This window comes from Macaca nemestrina, chromosome 10, assembly GCF_043159975.1.
Source record: "Macaca nemestrina isolate mMacNem1 chromosome 10, mMacNem.hap1, whole genome shotgun sequence".
Classification (NCBI taxonomy): Eukaryota; Metazoa; Chordata; class Mammalia; order Primates; family Cercopithecidae; genus Macaca; species Macaca nemestrina.
Window position 1 is genome coordinate 10,473,463 of NC_092134.1, and position 19,315 is coordinate 10,492,777.

Here is a 19,315-nt window from a genome sequence, read left to right on the forward strand (position 1 = left end):
GGCCGGGCGCGATGGCTCAAGCCTGTAATCCCAGCACTTTGGGAGGCCGAAACAGGCGGATCACGAGGTCAGGAGATCGAGACCATCCTGGCTAACATGGTGAAACCCCGTCTCTACTAAAAAAATACAAAAAAACTAGCCGGGTGAGGTGGTGGGCGCCTGTAGTCCCAGCTACTCGGGAGGCTGAAGCAGGAGAATGGCGTAAACCCAGGAGGTGGAGCTTGCAGTGAGCCGAGATCCGGCAACTGCACTCCAGCTTGGGCAACAGAGCCAGACTCCGTCTCAAAAAAAAAAAAAAAAAAAAAAAGAATATTCTTGATGGGCTGGGTGTAGTGGCTCATGCCTGTAATCCCAGCACTTTGGGAGTCCGAGGCGGGTGGATCACCTGAGGTCAGGAGTTCAAGACCAGCCAGGTCAACATGGTGAAACCCCGTCTCTACTAAAAATACAAAAATTAGCCAGGCATGGTGACATGTGCCTGTAATCCCAGCTACTCAGGAGGCTGAGGCAGGAAAATCACTTGAACCTAGGAGGCGGAGGTTGTGGTGAGCCAAGATTGTGCCACTGCTCTCTGACCTGGGCAACAGAGCAAGACTCCATCTCAAAAAAAAAAAAAATGTTCTTGATGAAGCAGTAAAAATTAATTTTACTAAACCTCAACTTTTGGATCCACAGTTGGCCCCCAGTTTCTGTGGGTTCTGTATTCATGGAATCAACCAACAGTGTATCAAAAATATTCAAGAAAAAAAAAAAATTCCACAAAGTTCTAAAAACCAAACATGAATTTGCTGTATGCCAAGTACTACACTGAATCCATGGGGATGAAGTGATTTGCAGGCATTGCGTTATAAGTAACCTAGAGATGATTTAAGGTACATAGGAGGATGTGTGTAGGTGACATGCAAATACGACGTATCTTTATATAAAAGACTTGAGCGTCCTCAGATTTTGGTATCCTTGGGGGTCCTGGAACCAGTCCTCCCACAGATATGGAGGGATTACTGTATATCATACTAATGTGAATTCCCATTTGAACACATGCTAATACTAATTAATGGGAAGTACACATAAGGCAGACTGCAAGGAAAAGCATGGACACAGCTGAGCTGTGAGCTGCACTAGCCACCTTTCATGGAATACCATTTTTAGGTCATAAGTCTTTACATGCAGAGAAAATAAGGGGTGGCTTTTTCCTTTTTGTCATGGGACTTTAAAGTCAGCACCTCAGACTTCCTTTTCTTCCTTTTCTCTGAGAATCATTTGCCTACTACTGGCTCCACCCCCTTCTCCTCTCTCTGCTCCAGTTGCCTCAGAGGACATTTCTACAGGCAAGAACCTGAAGCTACAGGTCATGTTGCCGTTAGGGGAAATTGCAAGTTCAATCTAGCTAGAATTTAGAGGGCAGAAGGGGTGGTCTGACCAGAGCACGCAGTCGGATTAGGCCATGGTGGAGACTTGTTCGTGGCCAGTTTGTTTGGCTCCTGGCTTCAGGAATGTGGACTGACCAGGGAGTTAACCACTGTGAATGCAGACAGCCAGTGGAAACTGTCAATAGGTGCATCATTCAGCATGCTAAGCAGATGTTGCAGAGGCCAGCACTAAATGGAGCATGGTGCAAAAGACAATGCTTGCTTAGGAGATTAGACAGACTTAGAATACATATGTATGTGAGCATTATCTGAATCATCTGTTAATGCAATCAAGCATGGTAAATAAACAGGAAAAAATGTTAAGCTGAGATGCACAGAAGAGTTTGGATTAAGTTTCTAGAGCTTACGGTTGTAGTTGATGTTGCAAATACAAACAGCATTCTTGAACTATAATCAATTGGACGAGACTGGAGGAGATACTGCACTCTGGAAAAAAATTTTTAATTACAGTTACTTTAAAATTTAGTGATGGATTACCAAAACAACAGACTTATCATCCATGGAACGGTCATTAAACAATTCAAAGGCAGATCAGAAGGATAATGGGTCAATGACATTGGTGCTTCCCCCTTTAAAGAATGCTCAATCTTTTCTTGAGTTCTTTCATTGCTAAAGATGATAATACATGCAACAGATGCCAGGCTTCAGCTTCCTTATCTATAGAATAGCCAGTCAATCTCTGGTCCCTTAAATTCTATTTAAGAAATTAATACAAACCGTAGCTGTAAAGTCTCTTGAATGCTACACATGGGAAATTCTGTGTTTGGTATGCAGGACCTTGTTAGCGGCCCATCTCAACCTCCAGACCCAGGGCAGGCTGGCCCCTCTCTGGGAAGGGAGGATGAATCAGGCCGGCTGGAGGAGGGGTGGGGCAGAGCTTTTAGTGGAAAAAGGAGCACGTTATGAATTTTGCATTAAGTAGCCTTTTGGGATTTCCTTTTTCTCTCCTCTCTTTAAATCGTTTCCCTCCAAGACTTTCCATGTGGCTAGTTCAGGTAGACATACCAGCAGCTACCTCTTGTTTGAACAAAGGTGGCCCTTCCCTTAAAAGACTAAATGAGGCCAAGGTGGGGGTTCAGAGGGAAAGAGGGCATGGTATGGGTGGTTAAGACAGCTCTGCTTGCTCCAAACCAGAAGGAATCCATTTCTTGGGGTTGTCTTTCCATGTCTTTTCTATCAGTTCTCCAAGGCTGAGGTTGGACACAGGGCCTCCCAGGCCACTTGGCCTACTTTTGGTTTAGGTTAGAAAGACAAAAAGCTGGCTGGCATGTGAGCCACCATGCTTCCTTATCCAAGCCTGTGCCAGGCATCATTAATGGATTGCTACATTCATTCTGACTTGGGCCCAGATAAGAGTCTTCTCAAGAATACAAGCCATGACCAATCAGACCTAGCACATTAGATAAAATCAATGCGCCTTACTAGGTCTCAGTCACAGGTTAGAAGAGCAAAAAGCCTATATCTGAACCAACCCAGTTTAGCATGGTAAGAGAACATAAAGAGGTCTGGGGCCAAAGTCCTAGCTAAGAAAGAAGTTTCTTTTGCTTGAAAGGCACCTTCCAGTTAAAGGTGTGCTAGGAACCCTCGCCTCGTAGGAGTTCAGAAATTCTAGATCTTGGCTGGCTCTGATGTTTTCCAATGGAGAGACTCCTAGCCATGTATTAATGAACTGATTCATAGACTCTAACCCGAGTTTTATCAAGAAAGCCCTTTAAAAAAATCAACTGCTGAAAAACGTACTGGTAAAATTTCTATTTTGCATCATGATATAGGTGAATACAAGTAAAGGAAAAGAGTACCTTCGTAGGGCTTCATCTTCTTGAAGTTCAAATAATTCTGATGGTTTCTTTGAAAAGGTAGGAAAAAAAGGTCAAAAACCGAAAAGTTTATGACTAAATAAACATCTCTCTGAAAATCTATTAGATAAAAAAACCTAATATACAAGATTATGTTTACATAGAAAAATTATAACATAAATGATTACTTTTCTATGAAAAGATTTCTGCTTGAATGATGGGTCTACTCACATCTGTTCACTCAACAAATATTCACTGAGCACTTACTATATGATAGGCACAATTCTAAGTATATGGATTGCCTGAGTAAATAAAGCAAATGTTCCTGTCCTCCTGGAGCTTGCATGTCTTGGATTTTTATTTTGATTTATTTTTATTTTTGGAGACAGGGTCTAACTCTGTCACTCAGGCCAGAGTACAGTGGCACAACCACAGCTCACTGCAGCCTCAACCTCCTATACTCAAGCAATCCTCTTGCCTCAGCCTCCCAAGTAGCTGGGACCACAGGTGCACACCATGGCACCTGGCTAGTTTTTAAAATTTTTGTAGAGATGGAGGTCTCGCTATGTTGCTCAGGCTGGTCTCAAACCCCTGGCCTCAAACAATCCTCCTACCTCGGCCTCCCAAAGTGCTGAGGTTACAGTTACGAGCTACCTTGCCCAGCCCCATATTATATAATTTTTAAAAGGAAAAGACTCCATGAATTTTAAATGAACCATTTGTTAATTCAGTGTATATCTATTGGGATTTACAAAGTACTGTGCTAGGTGCTATGTATACATGCAGTTTCTGGCCTCAAGGAACTTTCAGTGTGTACCTTGAACTTACATATAAGTTAAAACATCTGTAAAGGCTGGTTTCTAAAACTCAACCACATATTCTACGTGGCCAAGATAGGTTTCTAACTCCTGTTTCCACTGAAGCACAGTCCATGCTCTTGGTAAATACTTTAAAAATCGTTGTTGAATCAAATGCCAAATGATATAAAAATTGCTAATTAAAAACCTAATGGTGGCCGGGTGCAGTGGCTCACACCTGTAATCCCAGGACTTTGGGAGGCCGAGGTGGGTGAATCACCTAAGCTCAGGAGTTTGAGACCAGTTTGGGCAACATGGCGAAAACCCATCTCCACTAAAAATACTAAAAAAATTAGCCAGGCACAGGTAATTTTTTTTTTTTTTTTTTGAGACGCAGTCTCGCTCTGTCGCCCAGGCTGGAGTGCAGTGGCGCGATCTCCGCTCACTGCAAGCTCTGCCACCTCCCGGGTTAACGCCATTCTCCTGCCTCAGCCTCCCTAGAAGCTGGGACTACAGGCACCCACCACCACACCCGGCTAATTTTTTTTGTATTTTCAGTAGAGACGGGGTTTCCCCGTGTTCGCCAGGATGGTCTTGATCTCCTGACCTCGTGATCCGCCCACCTCGGCCTCCCAAAGTGCTGGGATTACAGGCATGAGCCACCGTGCCTGGCCAGGTAATTTTTTGAAAGTAGCTGGGACTACAGGTGTCCCAGCTACTCTGGAGACTGAGGCACGAGAATCACTTAAGCCGGGGAGGTGGAGGCTGTAGTGAACTGAGATCATGCCATTGCTCTAACAAACAAACAAACAAAACTCTAATATCATGTTAATTACACTATTTGTTTACAAATAGATTTTGTTCCCCCAAGAATATCTGCCTAGGTGGATATAGGAATTATAGACTCTACCTTAAGTTCTGCCTGAAAATTCAGAAGAAATGATACAGAAGATCTGGATTTGCTGAATCCTATCTTAAATTTTAGATGTTAATGATGCTATTTCTGAAAAACTGACATTATGCGCTTCCTGGTGTGATCCTTTGAAAGTAACACATCACCTATACAGTATTCTTGCCAAAAGCACATAACCTGAATCAAATAACAGGAAACATTAGCAGACCCAAAATGAAACATTTTATAAACCGGCTGGCCTGTGCTCTTCAAAAACATCAATAAATCAGGGTATGCAGGGGTAGAGGAAAGGAGTTGGGAGAGGCATCGAATATTGTATCATCCCAAAATATTTCCTCTAATAATTGCAAAAGGAAAAATAGCAATTATGGAGTAGACAAACAGACAACACCTTAACCAAGTTATCTAAATTAACATCAACTATGAGGGCAAAGGGACCTCATGTGCCTCCAAATGTCATACCCTGAGGAGGGCACAATACAACTTATGCAGTATGATGTTAAAAATAAGTAATTTGAATCTTATCATGAGGCAGTATTAGACAAGCCCAAATTGGAGGGCAGCTTATGAAACAGCGAGATTATACTCTTCAAAAATGTCAATATCATAAAAGACAAGAAAAAGTCACAGAACTGTTGTAGATTAAAACAGACTAGAGGCCAAGCGTGGTGGCTCACGCCTGTAATCCCAGCACTTTGGGAGGTTGAGGTAGAAGGAACATATGAGGCCAGGTGTTCGAGACCAGCCCAGCCAACATGGTGAAAACCTATCTCTACTAAAAATACAAAAATTAGCTAGGCATGGTGGTGGGCACCTGTAATCCCAGCTACTCGGGAGGCTGAGACATGAGACTCGCTTGAACCCAGGAGGTGGGGGTTGCAGTGAGCTGAGATTGCATCACTGCACTCCAGCCTGGGCAATGGAGCCAGTGTCAGAAAAAAAAAAGCAGACTAGAGACATGACCAACAAATGCAAAGCATAGTCCTAGACAAGATCCTAGACCTGGGGGAGAAAACTGCTATAAAAAACATTATTAGGACAATTGGTATAACTGTAAAATGGACCATAAATTCAATTATATCACCATTAAATTTCTGATTTTTATAATTATATTATGGTTGGATAAGAGAAAATCCTGTTCTTGGGAAATATATCCTTAAAATATTTAGGGGGCAAAGGGGGATGCCACATGTGATTTACTCTTCAATGGTTTAGAAAAATATTATGTATATCAATTATAGAGGAGAGATGAAGCAAATATGACAAAATGTTAAAAATTCATGGATATGGGTGAAAGGTATATATAGGAATTTTTTTTACTATTTTTGCACTTTTCTGTACATTTTAAATTATTTCAAAACAAAAACTTAACCACATGATTTTGAATAAAAGAAGAGGCCATTTCTTTCATATAAGACAGCATCTGAAATCATCAATTGAAAGGTAAAACAGCTACAAAATATGTAAACAAAAAGCAAGCAACCTCAGGCCAGGCGTGGTGGAACACCTGAGGTCGGGAGTTTGAGACCAGCTTGGCCAACATGGTGAAACCCCATCTCTACTAAAAATACAAAAATTAGCTGGGCATAGTGGCGCACGCCTGTAATCCCAGCTACTCGGGAGCTGAGGAGGGAGAATCTCTTGAACCTCAGCAGAGGCTGCCATGAGCTGAGATCGCGCCACTGCACTCCAGACTGGGTGACAGAGTAAAACTCTGTATCCAAAAAAAAAAAAAAAGTAAACAATCTCTTTAAAACTTATGAGATAACAGAGGGTAATAAAATGAACAAAAGTTCCAGACAGGCACAGTGGTTTATGCCTGTAATCCCAGCACTTTGGGAAATCGAGGTGGGAAGATCATTTGAGGCCTGGAGTTGGAGACCAGCCCAGCCAACATAGTGAGAGACCCTGTCTCTACAAAACAAACAAACAAACAAACAAAACATTAGCCACACATGGTGATGCACATGTGTAGTCCCGGCTACTCAGGAGGCTGAGGTGGGGAGGATTGCTTGAACCTAGGAGTTCAAGTCTGCAGTAAGCCATGATTGCGCCATTGTACTTGCCAGGGTGACAGAGTGAGACTCTGTCTGTAAAAAACAAACAAAAGAGGCCAGGCGCAGTGGCTCACGCCTGTAATCCCAGCACGTTGGGAGGCTGAGGCAGGAGGATCATGAGGTCAGGAGTTCGAGGCTAGCCTGACCAACATGGTGAAACCCCGTCTCTACCAAAAATACAAAAATCAGCCGGGCGGGGTAGCGGGCACCTGTAATCCCAGCTACTCAGGAGGCTGACAGGAGAATCGCTTGTACCCAGGAGGCGGAGGTTGTAGTGAGCAGAGATTGCGCCATTGCACTCCAGCCAGGGCAACAGAGCAAGATTCTGTCTCAAAAACAAAACAAAACAAAGTTCCTTCTTTGAAGAGTCTGTGCTCCTAATTAGAAGGCCGTTATCATGTGGGATAAATATTTAGCCTTTGAGAAGAAGTCATCGGTGCATACTCAACTCTTGGGCAGCAAGTACTTACTTCACCAGGTTTTGTTGAAGGGCACAGCCATTTTTCCAACAACATGTCCCAGACTTTTTCCAAATTAATTTCATTGACTTCAGCTATTTCTTTAGCTGCTGCATGAATATCTAAGATATTCAAAATAAAGAATTAAAAGAAAAACTCAAGTTTTAAATACTTATATTGAATACTTATATGTGTATGTGTATATATGCACATGCATACACATAAGTATGTTTAAGCATATACATATATAAGCATATATATGTAATATATATGTACACGTACATATATACATAAAACTGGGAATCAAAATAATAGCTTTTCTTGGACAACAAAAAAATAGTTTTGTCCTCACCAGGATAATCTGTGCCAGACGAATTCTGAATTCTTTGATTGATGCTAGGATGTTCGTAGAGACTGACAATGAGATGTGCTGGCTTTCCGATCACTCTTAAATATTCCTCAGTGTTCAGCTTGTGGGCTATGAGCACAGCTTCTGTGCCTGATCGCCGGTACTGGATATGAAGCTTCTTCAACAAAGCCTCGGCTTTTTCACGTTTTTCATCCTTTTAAACAATTCCAAGCAAAAAGAAACTCTTACTTTATAAGTCTCAGTTGAAGCCAAGCATCCATCTTTATCAATCACAATCCCTCCCTTCCTCAGTTATGTTCCTAAGCATCTACATAAAGCCTTGGTCTTCCTTCTCCATTTTAGGCATCAGGGCAGCATGAGAAGGTAAAATAAGCTAGTACAATTTAATTAGGAAGAAGAGAAGCCACCAATCTGATAGTTCAGACACACCTGTGATGGGATATTCTGCAGCCATCTCTCAGCTAAATAAAGGCAGAACTTCAAAGCAGACATCTTGAAGGAACCTAAAAAAATAAATAAATAAAGATTTACAGGCAAATCTTAATCTTTTCAAGAAAATGTATTTTGGTCAAATTAGCAACCTTTTAAAAATTACAAAAATGCATACTCATGGCTGGGTGCAGTGGCTCACATTTGTAATCCCAGCACTTTGGGAGGCCAAGGCAAGTGGATCGCCTGAGGTCAGGAGTTGGAGACCAGCCTGGCCAACATGGAGAAACCCTGTCTCTACTAAAAATACAAAAATTAGCTGGGCATGGTCGCACACGCCTGTAGTCCCAGCTACTCGGGAGGCTGAGACAGGAGAAGCACGTGAACACAGGAGGCAGAGGTTGCAGTGAGCCGAGATCACGCCACTGCACTCCAGCCTGGGCGACAGAGCAAGACTCCGTCAAAAAAAAAAAAAAAAAAAAAAAAAAGGCCGGGCGCGGTGGCTCACGCCTGTAATCCCAGCACTTTGGGAGGCCGAGACAGACGGATCACGAAGTCAGGAGATCGAGACCAGCCTGGCTAACACGGTGAAACCCCGTCTCTACTAAAATACAAAAAAAATTAGCCGGGCGAGGTGGAGGGCGCCTGTAGTCCCAGCTACTCGGGAGGCTGAGGCAGGAGAATGGCGTGAACCCAGGAGGCGGAGCTTACAGTGAGCCAAGATCTCGCTACCACACTCCAGCCTGGGCGACAGAGCAAGACTCTGTCTCAAAAAAAAAAAAAAAAGCCGACAGAGGCTTCCATTCCTATTCTCTAGATTCTTATATGCCTTCCAGGAGTTTTCTATGTGTGTGTGTCAGTCTGTGTTCACACATGCTTGCATGTGCATCTTAACCCTAATGGGTAATACCATACATATTCTAGTACAATTTGCTATTCTCACTTCATATCTTGGATATCTTTCCAAATCAGCCTCATAATATTTCGTTCTATGAACACACCCTATTTTCTAACCAGTTCCTGACTTGAGCATTCTTTTAAAAGTCATTTTCAACTTTTGTTACAACCAAAAATGTAGCAGTAAGTGCCTGTGCTTGTGCACCTGTCTGGTTATGTGAGACTATCTAAAGATTCCTCATTGAAAGTGTGATTGGGCCAGGTGTGGTGGCTCACATCTGTAATCCCAGCACTTTGGGAGGCCGAGGCGGGTGGATCACGAGGTCAAGAGATTGAGATCATCTTGGCCAACATGGCGAAACCCCGTCTCTATTAAAAACACAAAAATCAGCCGGGCATGGTGGCGCGCACCTGTAGTCCCAGCTACTCGGGAGACTGAGGCAGAAGAATCACTTGAACCCGGGAGGTGGAGGTTGCAGTGAGCTGAGATCACGCCACTACACTCCAGCCTGGTGACAGAGCAAGACTCCGTCTCAAAAAAAAAAAAAGAAAAAGAAAGTGTGACTGGATATTAGGAAGTACCCATCACTGCTTATTCCGAGCAAAGGTCACACCCCAAAGAAGGCACAAGGACAAGTTGGAAAGTGCCTGCCTCCTTGCCCGTGAGCGTTTCAGCATTCACCACAGTGAAGAGAGCAGGCACATACATTTCAAAACTACCATCCTGCTTCTTCTTGAAGATGCAAAAGGAGTACTTTTTTTTTTCTTTTTACTACAATTTTAAAAGAAGACCTCTTACCTTCGGGGATATCCTGGGCAAGGCTGATGGCAATAGCTACAGCCCACTCTGGGTTGACTATAGAGAGTAAGTAGGATTCAATGGTCTGCGTGATCTTAGTTATTTCCTTGTTAATCAGTGTTGAGGATTTAGTTTGTGTTAACTTCAGGAGCTTTGGCTTCAGTTTTTTTTCAAAAACATGTTTTGCTGTAGACACGTAGAGAGTGTCCAGAGAGAACTTCAAAGAAAAGGAAGGTTATGGCTGAAGCACATATTCACATATAAGGTTTTACATGAAAGCAGCAGAAAAATCTACACAGGGTCAGAATTAATTACAGGATACAGAAATGTCTTACAATGTTTTAAGCCATTACCTTCATTAATTTAGAAATTAAGAGCAATGTTGGGAAAGATTCTTCACTGAGTTCTGTAGCTAGAAAGGAAACAAGGAGAGTATGATTTGCTTAAGAAAAAAAATTTGGCTATCCAGTAAAATTCATAAAAAGTTAATGAACACATACAGAGAATTTTCCAGAAGTTCTGTGCTGTGCCAAAGAATATCAGGTGAAAAGGCAGTCTAGTTTGGGCAGCTGATGGCAAAGTTATGACATGTTCCAACATATACTGATATTCCAGATCCACGGGAGGAGAAATTCTTCTGTATGACTTCAAATGTTTCAGAACACTCAACGCCTATATTAAAATAAAACACTTTTGTCCAGTAAGAGTAACCCAATCCTAAACTGTCATAAAATCATCTAACACTATACCATCAAAAGTTTCCATTCCTGAGACCATCTTGTTTTCAGAAAGAAGATCAAAATCTTTTCTAGTATTCCCTTTAACGTTATTCATCTAAACTATAATGTATTACAATCATTAAAGGAATCCTATGAGCAGAAACCACTGGTGCCCTGTTGCTGGTAGGATGTTTTGTAAATGAGAGCTTGACAGTTGATTATCTGCTCTTCAAATAATTTGAGATATAATTCAAAATACTTGATTTCATTTTAAATATAGAGGCTACAGATCTAAATTAATTCTCTACACTCTTATTTTTCTTATGTTTATATTTTCTATTAGGAAACTTTGTATAATCTTTTGAATTGATATATTTTCTTATATAATAAGTCTTATTAAAATATTAAAATATTTCTAAAATATTAATTTCTAAAATCAAATTAAAAAGTATAAAAGCCACTATGACCAAAATTCAGAAACGATGAAGAAGTTAATGAAAGTAATGAGACACAATTGAGTAGGTCTTGGACCTACTCATTAATACACAAATCTGACCTAACTCTCAGCTCCATGGCCTTTTTCACTTCCTACATGGCAAATGTTGCCTTAACTCTTCACAATTAGTTCTGTAGTGACTTCATACTCTTCAACAGCAGGAGAGGTTATTTAAATCACCTCAAAACAGCAAAAACAGGATGAAGATAAGTGATAAAATAGGAATGTCATGAAAATCTTTTCCCTTTTTTAAAGATTTGTAAAGATTTTTAAAAACCTAAAATAAACCACAGAGTTTAAAAGGAATTCAGTGGATAATCTGGAAAGGCCCTGAATAATGATATGATTTATGATCCAATTAAAAGCAGAAAGATGATTTTTACATCTTTGATATATTTGTTATACCTGATTAATATTAATATTGGTTATCTTTTCATCAGCTCGTTCTATAACTTTCAGGACAACTTCAATCATTTCATAGTCATAAGGATCCAACTGTATAAAAACAAAAATGTATCAAAACTTGATAAGACTTTGCCATGTTGAAGTTTCATTCAATTACAATCATCAGCACGGATTACAAATATAAAAACATCATTGCACTACAATGTTAAATTAATTACTCCCTTAAAAATGAGCTACAACCGGCCAGATGTGGTGGCTCACGCCTGTAATCCTAGCACTTTGGGAAGCCGAGGCCGGCAGATCACGAGGTCAGGAGATTGAGACCATTCTGGCTAACACGGTGAAACCCCGTCTCTACTAAAAAATACAAAAAAAAATTAGCCAGGCATGGTGGCAGGCACCTGTTGACCCAGTTACTCAGGAGGCTGAGGCAGGAGAATGGCGTGAACCCAGGAGCGTGAACCCGGGAGGCGCAGCTTGCAGTTAAACGAGATTGTGCCACTGCACTCCAGCCTGGGCAACAGAGTGAGACTCCGTCTCAAAAAATAAAAATAATAATAATAAAAATAAAAAAATAAAGAGCTACAATTTTCTCACCTCTAAAATTACCTGTGAGGATAAACATACATGCTAAAAAAGGTCTCAAAGGCTGTTTTTAAAAGCTGCACAAGGCAGTATTAATAAAGAAGGATGCTCTTGCCTGTAATTCCAGCACTTTGGGAGGCCAAGGCGGGTGGTCAAGAGTTCAAGACCAGCCTGGCCAATGCAGTAAAACCCCATCTCTACCAAAAATACAAAAATTAGCTGGGTGTGGTGGCATGCACCTGTAGTCCCAGCTACCTGGGAGGCTGAGGCAGGAGAATCGCTTGAACCTGGGAAGTGGAGGTTACAGTGAGCTGAGATCATGCCACTGGCTCTCCAGCCTGAACAAAAGAACCAGACTCTGTCTCAAAAATAAGAAGGAAGTTCTTAAGATACTAAAAACATAGAAAGGGTAGGGATATGGTCAAAATTTTATAAGATTTTGAAATTAAAGTTCCATTTCTTCCATTTACAATGGGATAAATTAGAACAGAAAGAAACTGATGCTTTTCTTAGAAATGACACGAGTAAAACTGTGGGCCTCCAAGCAAGTTTGTCAAAGGATTCTGTTTTAGCTCTAACTATATACTATAGTGCAAGAATTAATTGTGTGGCATATGTACATATACTAACATAAAAAGAAAGGATGTCAGGCTGGGTACAGTGGCTCATGCCTGTAATCCCAACACTTTGGGAGGCTAAGGCACACGGATCACCTGAGGTCAGGCATTTGAGACCAGCCTGGCCAACATGGTGAAATCCTATCTCTACTAAAAATACAAAAAGTAGCCAGCATGGTGGTGCATGCCTGTAGTACCAACTACTCAGGAGGCAGAGGCAGGAGAATTGCTTGAACCCAGGAGGCAGAGGATGCAGTGAGCCAAGATCATGCCATTGCACTCCAGCCTGGACAACGGAGTGAGATTTCATCTCAAAAAAACAAAACAAAACAACAACAACAAAAAACAGTCTTCTCTTTGTTCTTTGTTTCTTTCTACCCACACACAATTACTTTTTCTCTTTTTATTTTATTTTTGAGACAGTCTCGCTCTGTCACCCAGGCTGGAGTGCAGTGGTGTAATAACAACTCACTGCAGCCTTGACTTCCTGGGCTCAAGTAATCCTCCCCGCTTCAGCTTCCCAAATAGCTGGGATTACAGGCACATACCATTAGGGCCACCTAATTTTAAAAAATTTTTTGTAGTGACAAGTTCTTACTATGTTCCTCAAGCTGGCCTATTTTTAAAATGCCAACAAAAGTCATGTGAAAAACAACACTGAACAAAGTGGGAAGATGAAATATTATACCTAGAAAATTTGAGCAATCTATGTAATTTTGGGCTGAATTACAAGCAAAATATAAAACTGAAATATTTATTTCAGGCTTAAAATCTTATTTCCAAGCTGGGCACAGTGGCTCATGCCTGTAATTCCAGCACTTTGGGAGGCCAAGGCAGGTGGATCACCTGAGGTCAGGAGTTCATGACAAGCCTGACCAACATGGTGAAACCGTATCACTCCTAAATACAAAAAATTAGCTGGATGTGGTGGCGCACGCCTGTAATCCCAGCTACTTGGGAGGCTGAGGCAGGAGAAGTCGGGAGGCAGAGTTTGCAGGGAGCTGAGACTGCGCCATTAGACTCCAGCCTGGACAACAAGAGCAAAACTCCATCTCAAAAAAAAAAAAATTTATTTCCCTGCCATTCACCTTCATTGCTCCATTAAACTACCCCCTGACCAAACATTCCAATTCTCAGATCAGAAGATCTCCTAAACAAATACTCAGCTATATACTATACCAGGTATAGTCCCTGTAGTTCCAGCTACTCAGGAAGCTGAAGCAAGAGGATCACCTGAGCCCAGGAGTTAGAGGCCAACCTGCGCAAAATAGCGAGACCCCCTTCTCTTAAAAAAAATAAAAAAATCAGACAAAAGTATAAAAATATGTATGAAGATATTAATTACAACCATTTATAATAATAAAATCTACCCAGCCAGGACAACATAGTGAGATTCATCTTCACAAAAAATTTTTTAAAAATTAAAAAATTTTAAAAACAATTAAAAAAAAAATACTGCCATAAAATTATGGCGGCATGCACCTATAGTCCCAGCTACCTGGGAGGCTGAGGTAGAAGGACCAGTTGAGCCCAGGAAGTCAAGGCTGCCATGAGCCATGTTCACAACACTGCACTCCAGCCTAGGTGACAGTGAGACCCTATCTCAAAACAAAAACAAAAACAAAAAAACAATTTAAATGTCTATCCACAAAAGGCTGGTTAAATACAGCATGTTTTATCCATATAATGGAATAATAGTTATGCATCTGTCAAAAATGATGTTTCACTAGGCCTGGTGGCTCACCTCTGTATTCCTAGTACTTCAGGAGGCCAAGGTGGGAGGATTGCTTGAGGCCAGTAGTTTGAAAACAGCCTGGACAACATGGTGAAATCCCGTCTCTACTAAAAATATAAAAATGAACCAGGCATGATGGTGCACACCTGTAATCCCAGCTACTTGGGAGGCTGAGGCTGGACTATCACTTGAGCCCAGGACATAGAGGCTATAGTGAGTCACATTCATACCACTGCACTCCAGCCTGGGCAACAGAGCAAGACCTTGTCTCAAAAAAAAAAAAGAAAAAAGATATTTCCGGCAGGATAGTGAAAAAGAAATTGTTTCTTTTGAGATAGATGTATATGTATTGACATATAATGACAATATGTTAAGTGAAAAAAGAGGGTCACAGAATAGTATATTTAGTGTAAGATAGTTACTACACCACATTATTAACATTTTTATCTCTAGGGATTGGGGTTATAGGAAAATTGCCTGTTCTGATTTATACATTTCTTTCTAGCTCATACAAATTCAAAGAATGTGTAAGGTTTTCAAAAATCTGGGGAAGAAAAGCTACTTCTATTTTGAAAAATGGGAAAATTATATTTAACTGTGTTAAAAATATAGAAATCAAGAGAATATTTCAAATTAAAAGTTGATAAAAATATAGACTTACACATCCAATTTGTTATTAACGTATCTAATTATTGAGGGTGGGAGGGATAACTGAGATGACCCAACTCATTTCACTGTGTGTCTACCTTATGTAGTATCCCACTAAGACTGATGACCAAATCTTTTGTGCTCGTCAGTAAAGGAACCATCTCAAGGGCTTTGGCCAGGAGTTTGGGATGCCGCTGCTTTGCAGAGTCCGTGCTTGCATCTCCCTGGCCTTGGCTGGCATTCGTGTTGTGGAGCAGTGTTTCAATGAAGAGCTGAAGAGCTGCATCGCAGTCCAACTGAAATGTGCTAAAAGAAGCATTCAATACATACCAATCTCCCTAACTGCAGGCATTTCCATGCAACGTATCTGACAAAACACCTGGGTACATGCTTCCATTGTCGAAATTTAACCTTGTCATTGTCCAGTCTCAAAATCAGATAAACTACCTGTCATCAAAGCTAATTATTGCCTTTTAAAAATCAGATATTAGGCCGCGCGCGGTAACTCACATCTGTAATCCCAGCACTTTGGGAGGCTGAGGTGAGCAGATCATGAGGTCAGGAGTTTGAGACCAGCCTGGCCAACATAGTGAAACCTCATCTCTACTAAAAATACAAATATTAGCCAGGCATGGTGGTGCACACCTGTAGTCCTAGCTACTTGGGAGGCTGAGGCAGGAGAATCGCTTGAACCTGGAAGGCAGAAGTGGTGAGAAAAGGTCGTGCCACTGCACTCCAGCCTGGGCAACAGAGCGAGACTCCATCTCAAAAAAAATAAAAAATAAAAAATAAATCTGATATTATTCCTGGTGGGTATGTAAACTGTTATAATATTGGAGAGATATCTGTAATAAAATTGAAAATATTTATGCTCTTTAGGATAACAATGCAACATTTACAAATTTCACCTAAGTAGAAAAGGATACGTTAGTAAGGACGTCCCCTGGAACAACTCTTTGTAATAATTAAAAGCTGAAAACAATTTATACCTATAAGTGCCTACACATCAAAACAGTAGAAAAAATTCGGCCGGGCGCGGTGGCTCAAGCCTGTAATCCCAGCACTTTGGGAGGCCGAGACGAGTGGATCACGAGGTCAGGAGATCGAGACCATCCTGGCTAACATGGTGAAACCCCGTCTCTACTAAAAAATACAAAAAACTAGCCGGGCGAGGTGGCGGGCGCCTGTAGTCCCAGCTACTCGGGAGGCTGAGGCAGGAGAATGGCGTAAACCCGGGAGGCGGAGCTTGCCGTGAGCTGAGATCCGGCCACTGCACTCCAGCCTGGGCGACAGAGCGAGACTCCGTCTCAAACAAAAAAAAAAAAAAAAAAATTAGGCCAGGCATGGTGGCTGACGCCTGTAATCCTAGCACTTTGGGAGGTCCAGACGGGTGGATTGCCTGAACTCAGAAGTTCAAGACCAGCCTGGACAACACGGTGAAACCCCATCTCTACTAAAATACAAAAAATTAACCCGGTGTGGTGGCGTGTGCCTGTAATCCCAGCTACTCAAGAGGCTGAGGCAGGAGAATCACTTGAACCCAGGAGGTGGAAGTTGCAGTGAGACGAGATTGCGCCACTGCACTCCAGCCTGGGTGACAGAGCGAGACTCCATCTCAAAACAAAAACAAAAAAAGAATCTGGTTACTATAGACAAAATAACAATTGAAATGCCTTTTTAGACCCTATTAATAAGACAATGATAGTTTAATTTGCTATACAAAGTAACCAAAATAGCAATAAAAGGCTTAAGTACCACCATTTTCAAGTCACTCTCTGATATTCTAAAGGTTATCTAAATTTATTCAGGTAGACTGCCTGAGGCAGAGGTGTCACTATCATATGAATACAAATCATCAATGCCACATAAGTAGAATAATTATGAAATGAACTTGACATTATAGCTATTTAAATTTCAAAAAAGTATCCTGCACCATAAAACATCACAGAAGAATCTAGCAGAAGTCCAAATTAATAAAAAAAGGTAAGAGTGTGCGTATCCTATTCTGGATTTATAGCACTCTAAACTGAAGAATGACATAGTTTTGTTACTTCAAACTACTCTTTAAGTCAGTGCTCCTTCAAGCTATGGGCAGTCTATAGTCCTTGACTTGCAGGTACAGGATGGTGACAGCCACGGTCTTTCCCCACTGTCCACAGAGACAAAGAACTAGATGCCTGCCTGGTGCAGGATATGTACCAAGCAGTTTCATTCTCAGTAACTCAGATTCCATTCATCTGTTACAAATCAGATGGGGGTTATAGCACCCATAAGATTTTAGAAGCAGTCATTAATAATTTGACCTTGAGCAGGTCATGTACTATGGGTTTGTTTTCTCATATATCGACTGGCAACATATGCAATAAGAACTGTAAAAATTAAATGAGGTGACATATCTGAAAGCATTCTGAAACCAGAAAACAAGTCCTTCTATTTACTAGATAGAAACATCTGAGTTATAAATTACATATCATTTATCCCTACTCATCAAAGTAAGCTGAATCTATAAATAACACATTTTATCTTAGTTCTAAAAATTCTTGTTCAGGCGCAGTGGCTCACCCCTATAATCCCAGTACTTTGGGAGGCTGAGGTGGGTGGATCACTTGAGGTCAGGAGTTCGACAACAGCCTGGCCAACATGGTGAAACCCCGTCTCTACTAAAAATATAAAAATTAGCCAGGCGCAGTGGTGTACACCTGTAATCCCAGCTACTTGGGAGGCTGAGGCCAGAGAATCACTTAAAGGTGGAGGTTGCAGTGAGCTGAGATTGCGCCACTGCATTCCAGCCTGGGTGACAGAGCGAGACTCCGTATCAAATAAATAAGTTAATTAAATAAAAATAAGAATTTTTATAAATATTTCAATAGGAAATTAGAAATTCTCCCTAAATCAAACTTTTCATTAATTTTTAAGATTACTTTGCTCCCTAGCTAATCTGATTTAGAAGTTTATTACTCAGAAGAATATTCTCCAACTTTTCTGATCATAGGAATCATCTGAGCTCCTATTAGAGACCAGCAATTCCGAGGCCCCGGTCCAGACCCACTGAGTCAGAACTGCAGAGAGACCCAGAAACCTGCATGTGAAAGTTAGTGCCCTAGACGATGCTTAACAGGAGACAAGTTTGGGAAACACTAAATGGTGAATTTAAATGGTGATATCATAAGAGACTCTAATCTGACTTCATATTTACTCAGTTTTGGAATGAGCAAAAGAAAATATCAGAGGTCCATGGACCTTGTAAAATAATCATCGTTATTACTGTGTTCTTGCAATAAGGATTACCATTTTGTTAACAGCAAAAATACCATTAATGTTTAAAGAATTACCTGCAATATTCCAGAATGAGGCTTGTGTCCATATCTATATTCTCCACAAGAGCTTTAATGAGGTCTTTCTTGGTGAGAAAATGTTGCCTGAAAACTGGTTGAAAAGAAATCTAGAAATAAAAAGAACAAAACAAACCAAAAAAATCCTCTACACTGAAATGTATCAGAGTAAGGGCAACATGATGACTTGCCTTCTTACTATCCTTTTTAAAAAGAAACATTTGTCTATAGCTCCTCCAACTTCACACTACCCAACCCAGCCATCATTCTGAGATTTCAGGTGTACTTGGGTCTGATGAAACTCCTTAGTCATCCTAACCATTGCCTCTTCATCTGAAAAGTTTGATTGTTAATGTCAACAGAACACCAGTTCCATTACTGCAGAAGAATTAAGCTTCAAAACATAGCATTTCTGTACTGGTTACCTTCCTGATAAGTCAACTGTTTGCAAGTAAAATGTCTTATATTTTTGGTAAAGAAAACAGGGTTTTGGCTAATGCCTATAATCCCAGCACTGGAGGCGGAGGCGGGTGGATCACTTGAGGTCAGGAGTTCGAGACCAGCCTGGCCAACATGGAAACTCTGTCTCTACAAAAAATACAAAACAATTAGCTGGGTATGGTGGTGCATGCCTGTAGTCCCAGCTACTCAGGAGGCTAAGTTGGGAGGATCACTTGGGCCCTAGAGGTCGAGGCTGCAGTGAGCCATGATAATGCCACTGCACTCCAGCCTGGGTGACAGAGTGAGATTCTGTCTCAAAAAAAAAAAAAAAAAGAAAGAAAAGAAAAAGAAAACTGGGTTTTGCTTGTCTGTTCTTTTTTTTTTTTTTTTT

At 41.1% G+C, this 19,315-nt stretch overlaps 1 protein-coding gene across 2 annotated transcripts in view; it reads right to left on the bottom strand.

The window, feature by feature from the left end:
* LOC105495458 (kinetochore associated 1) overlaps positions 1-19,315 on the bottom strand; it is a 100,637-nt gene that overhangs the window by 14,690 nt on the left and 66,632 nt on the right. For both annotated transcript variants that reach the window (XM_071070897.1, XM_071070896.1), the window contains exons 43-53: positions 18,484-18,593; positions 15,250-15,457; positions 11,567-11,656; positions 10,447-10,618; positions 10,300-10,358; positions 9,947-10,163; positions 8,251-8,324; positions 7,804-8,014; positions 7,464-7,573; positions 3,230-3,276; positions 1,778-1,856 (exon numbers count right to left, since the gene is read on the bottom strand). In XM_071070897.1, the coding sequence (XP_070926998.1) occupies positions 1,778-1,856; positions 3,230-3,276; positions 7,464-7,573; positions 7,804-8,014; positions 8,251-8,324; positions 9,947-10,163; positions 10,300-10,358; positions 10,447-10,618; positions 11,567-11,656; positions 15,250-15,457; positions 18,484-18,593 (1,377 nt within the window). The remainder of the gene's footprint in view (positions 1-1,777; positions 1,857-3,229; positions 3,277-7,463; positions 7,574-7,803; positions 8,015-8,250; positions 8,325-9,946; positions 10,164-10,299; positions 10,359-10,446; positions 10,619-11,566; positions 11,657-15,249; positions 15,458-18,483; positions 18,594-19,315) is intronic.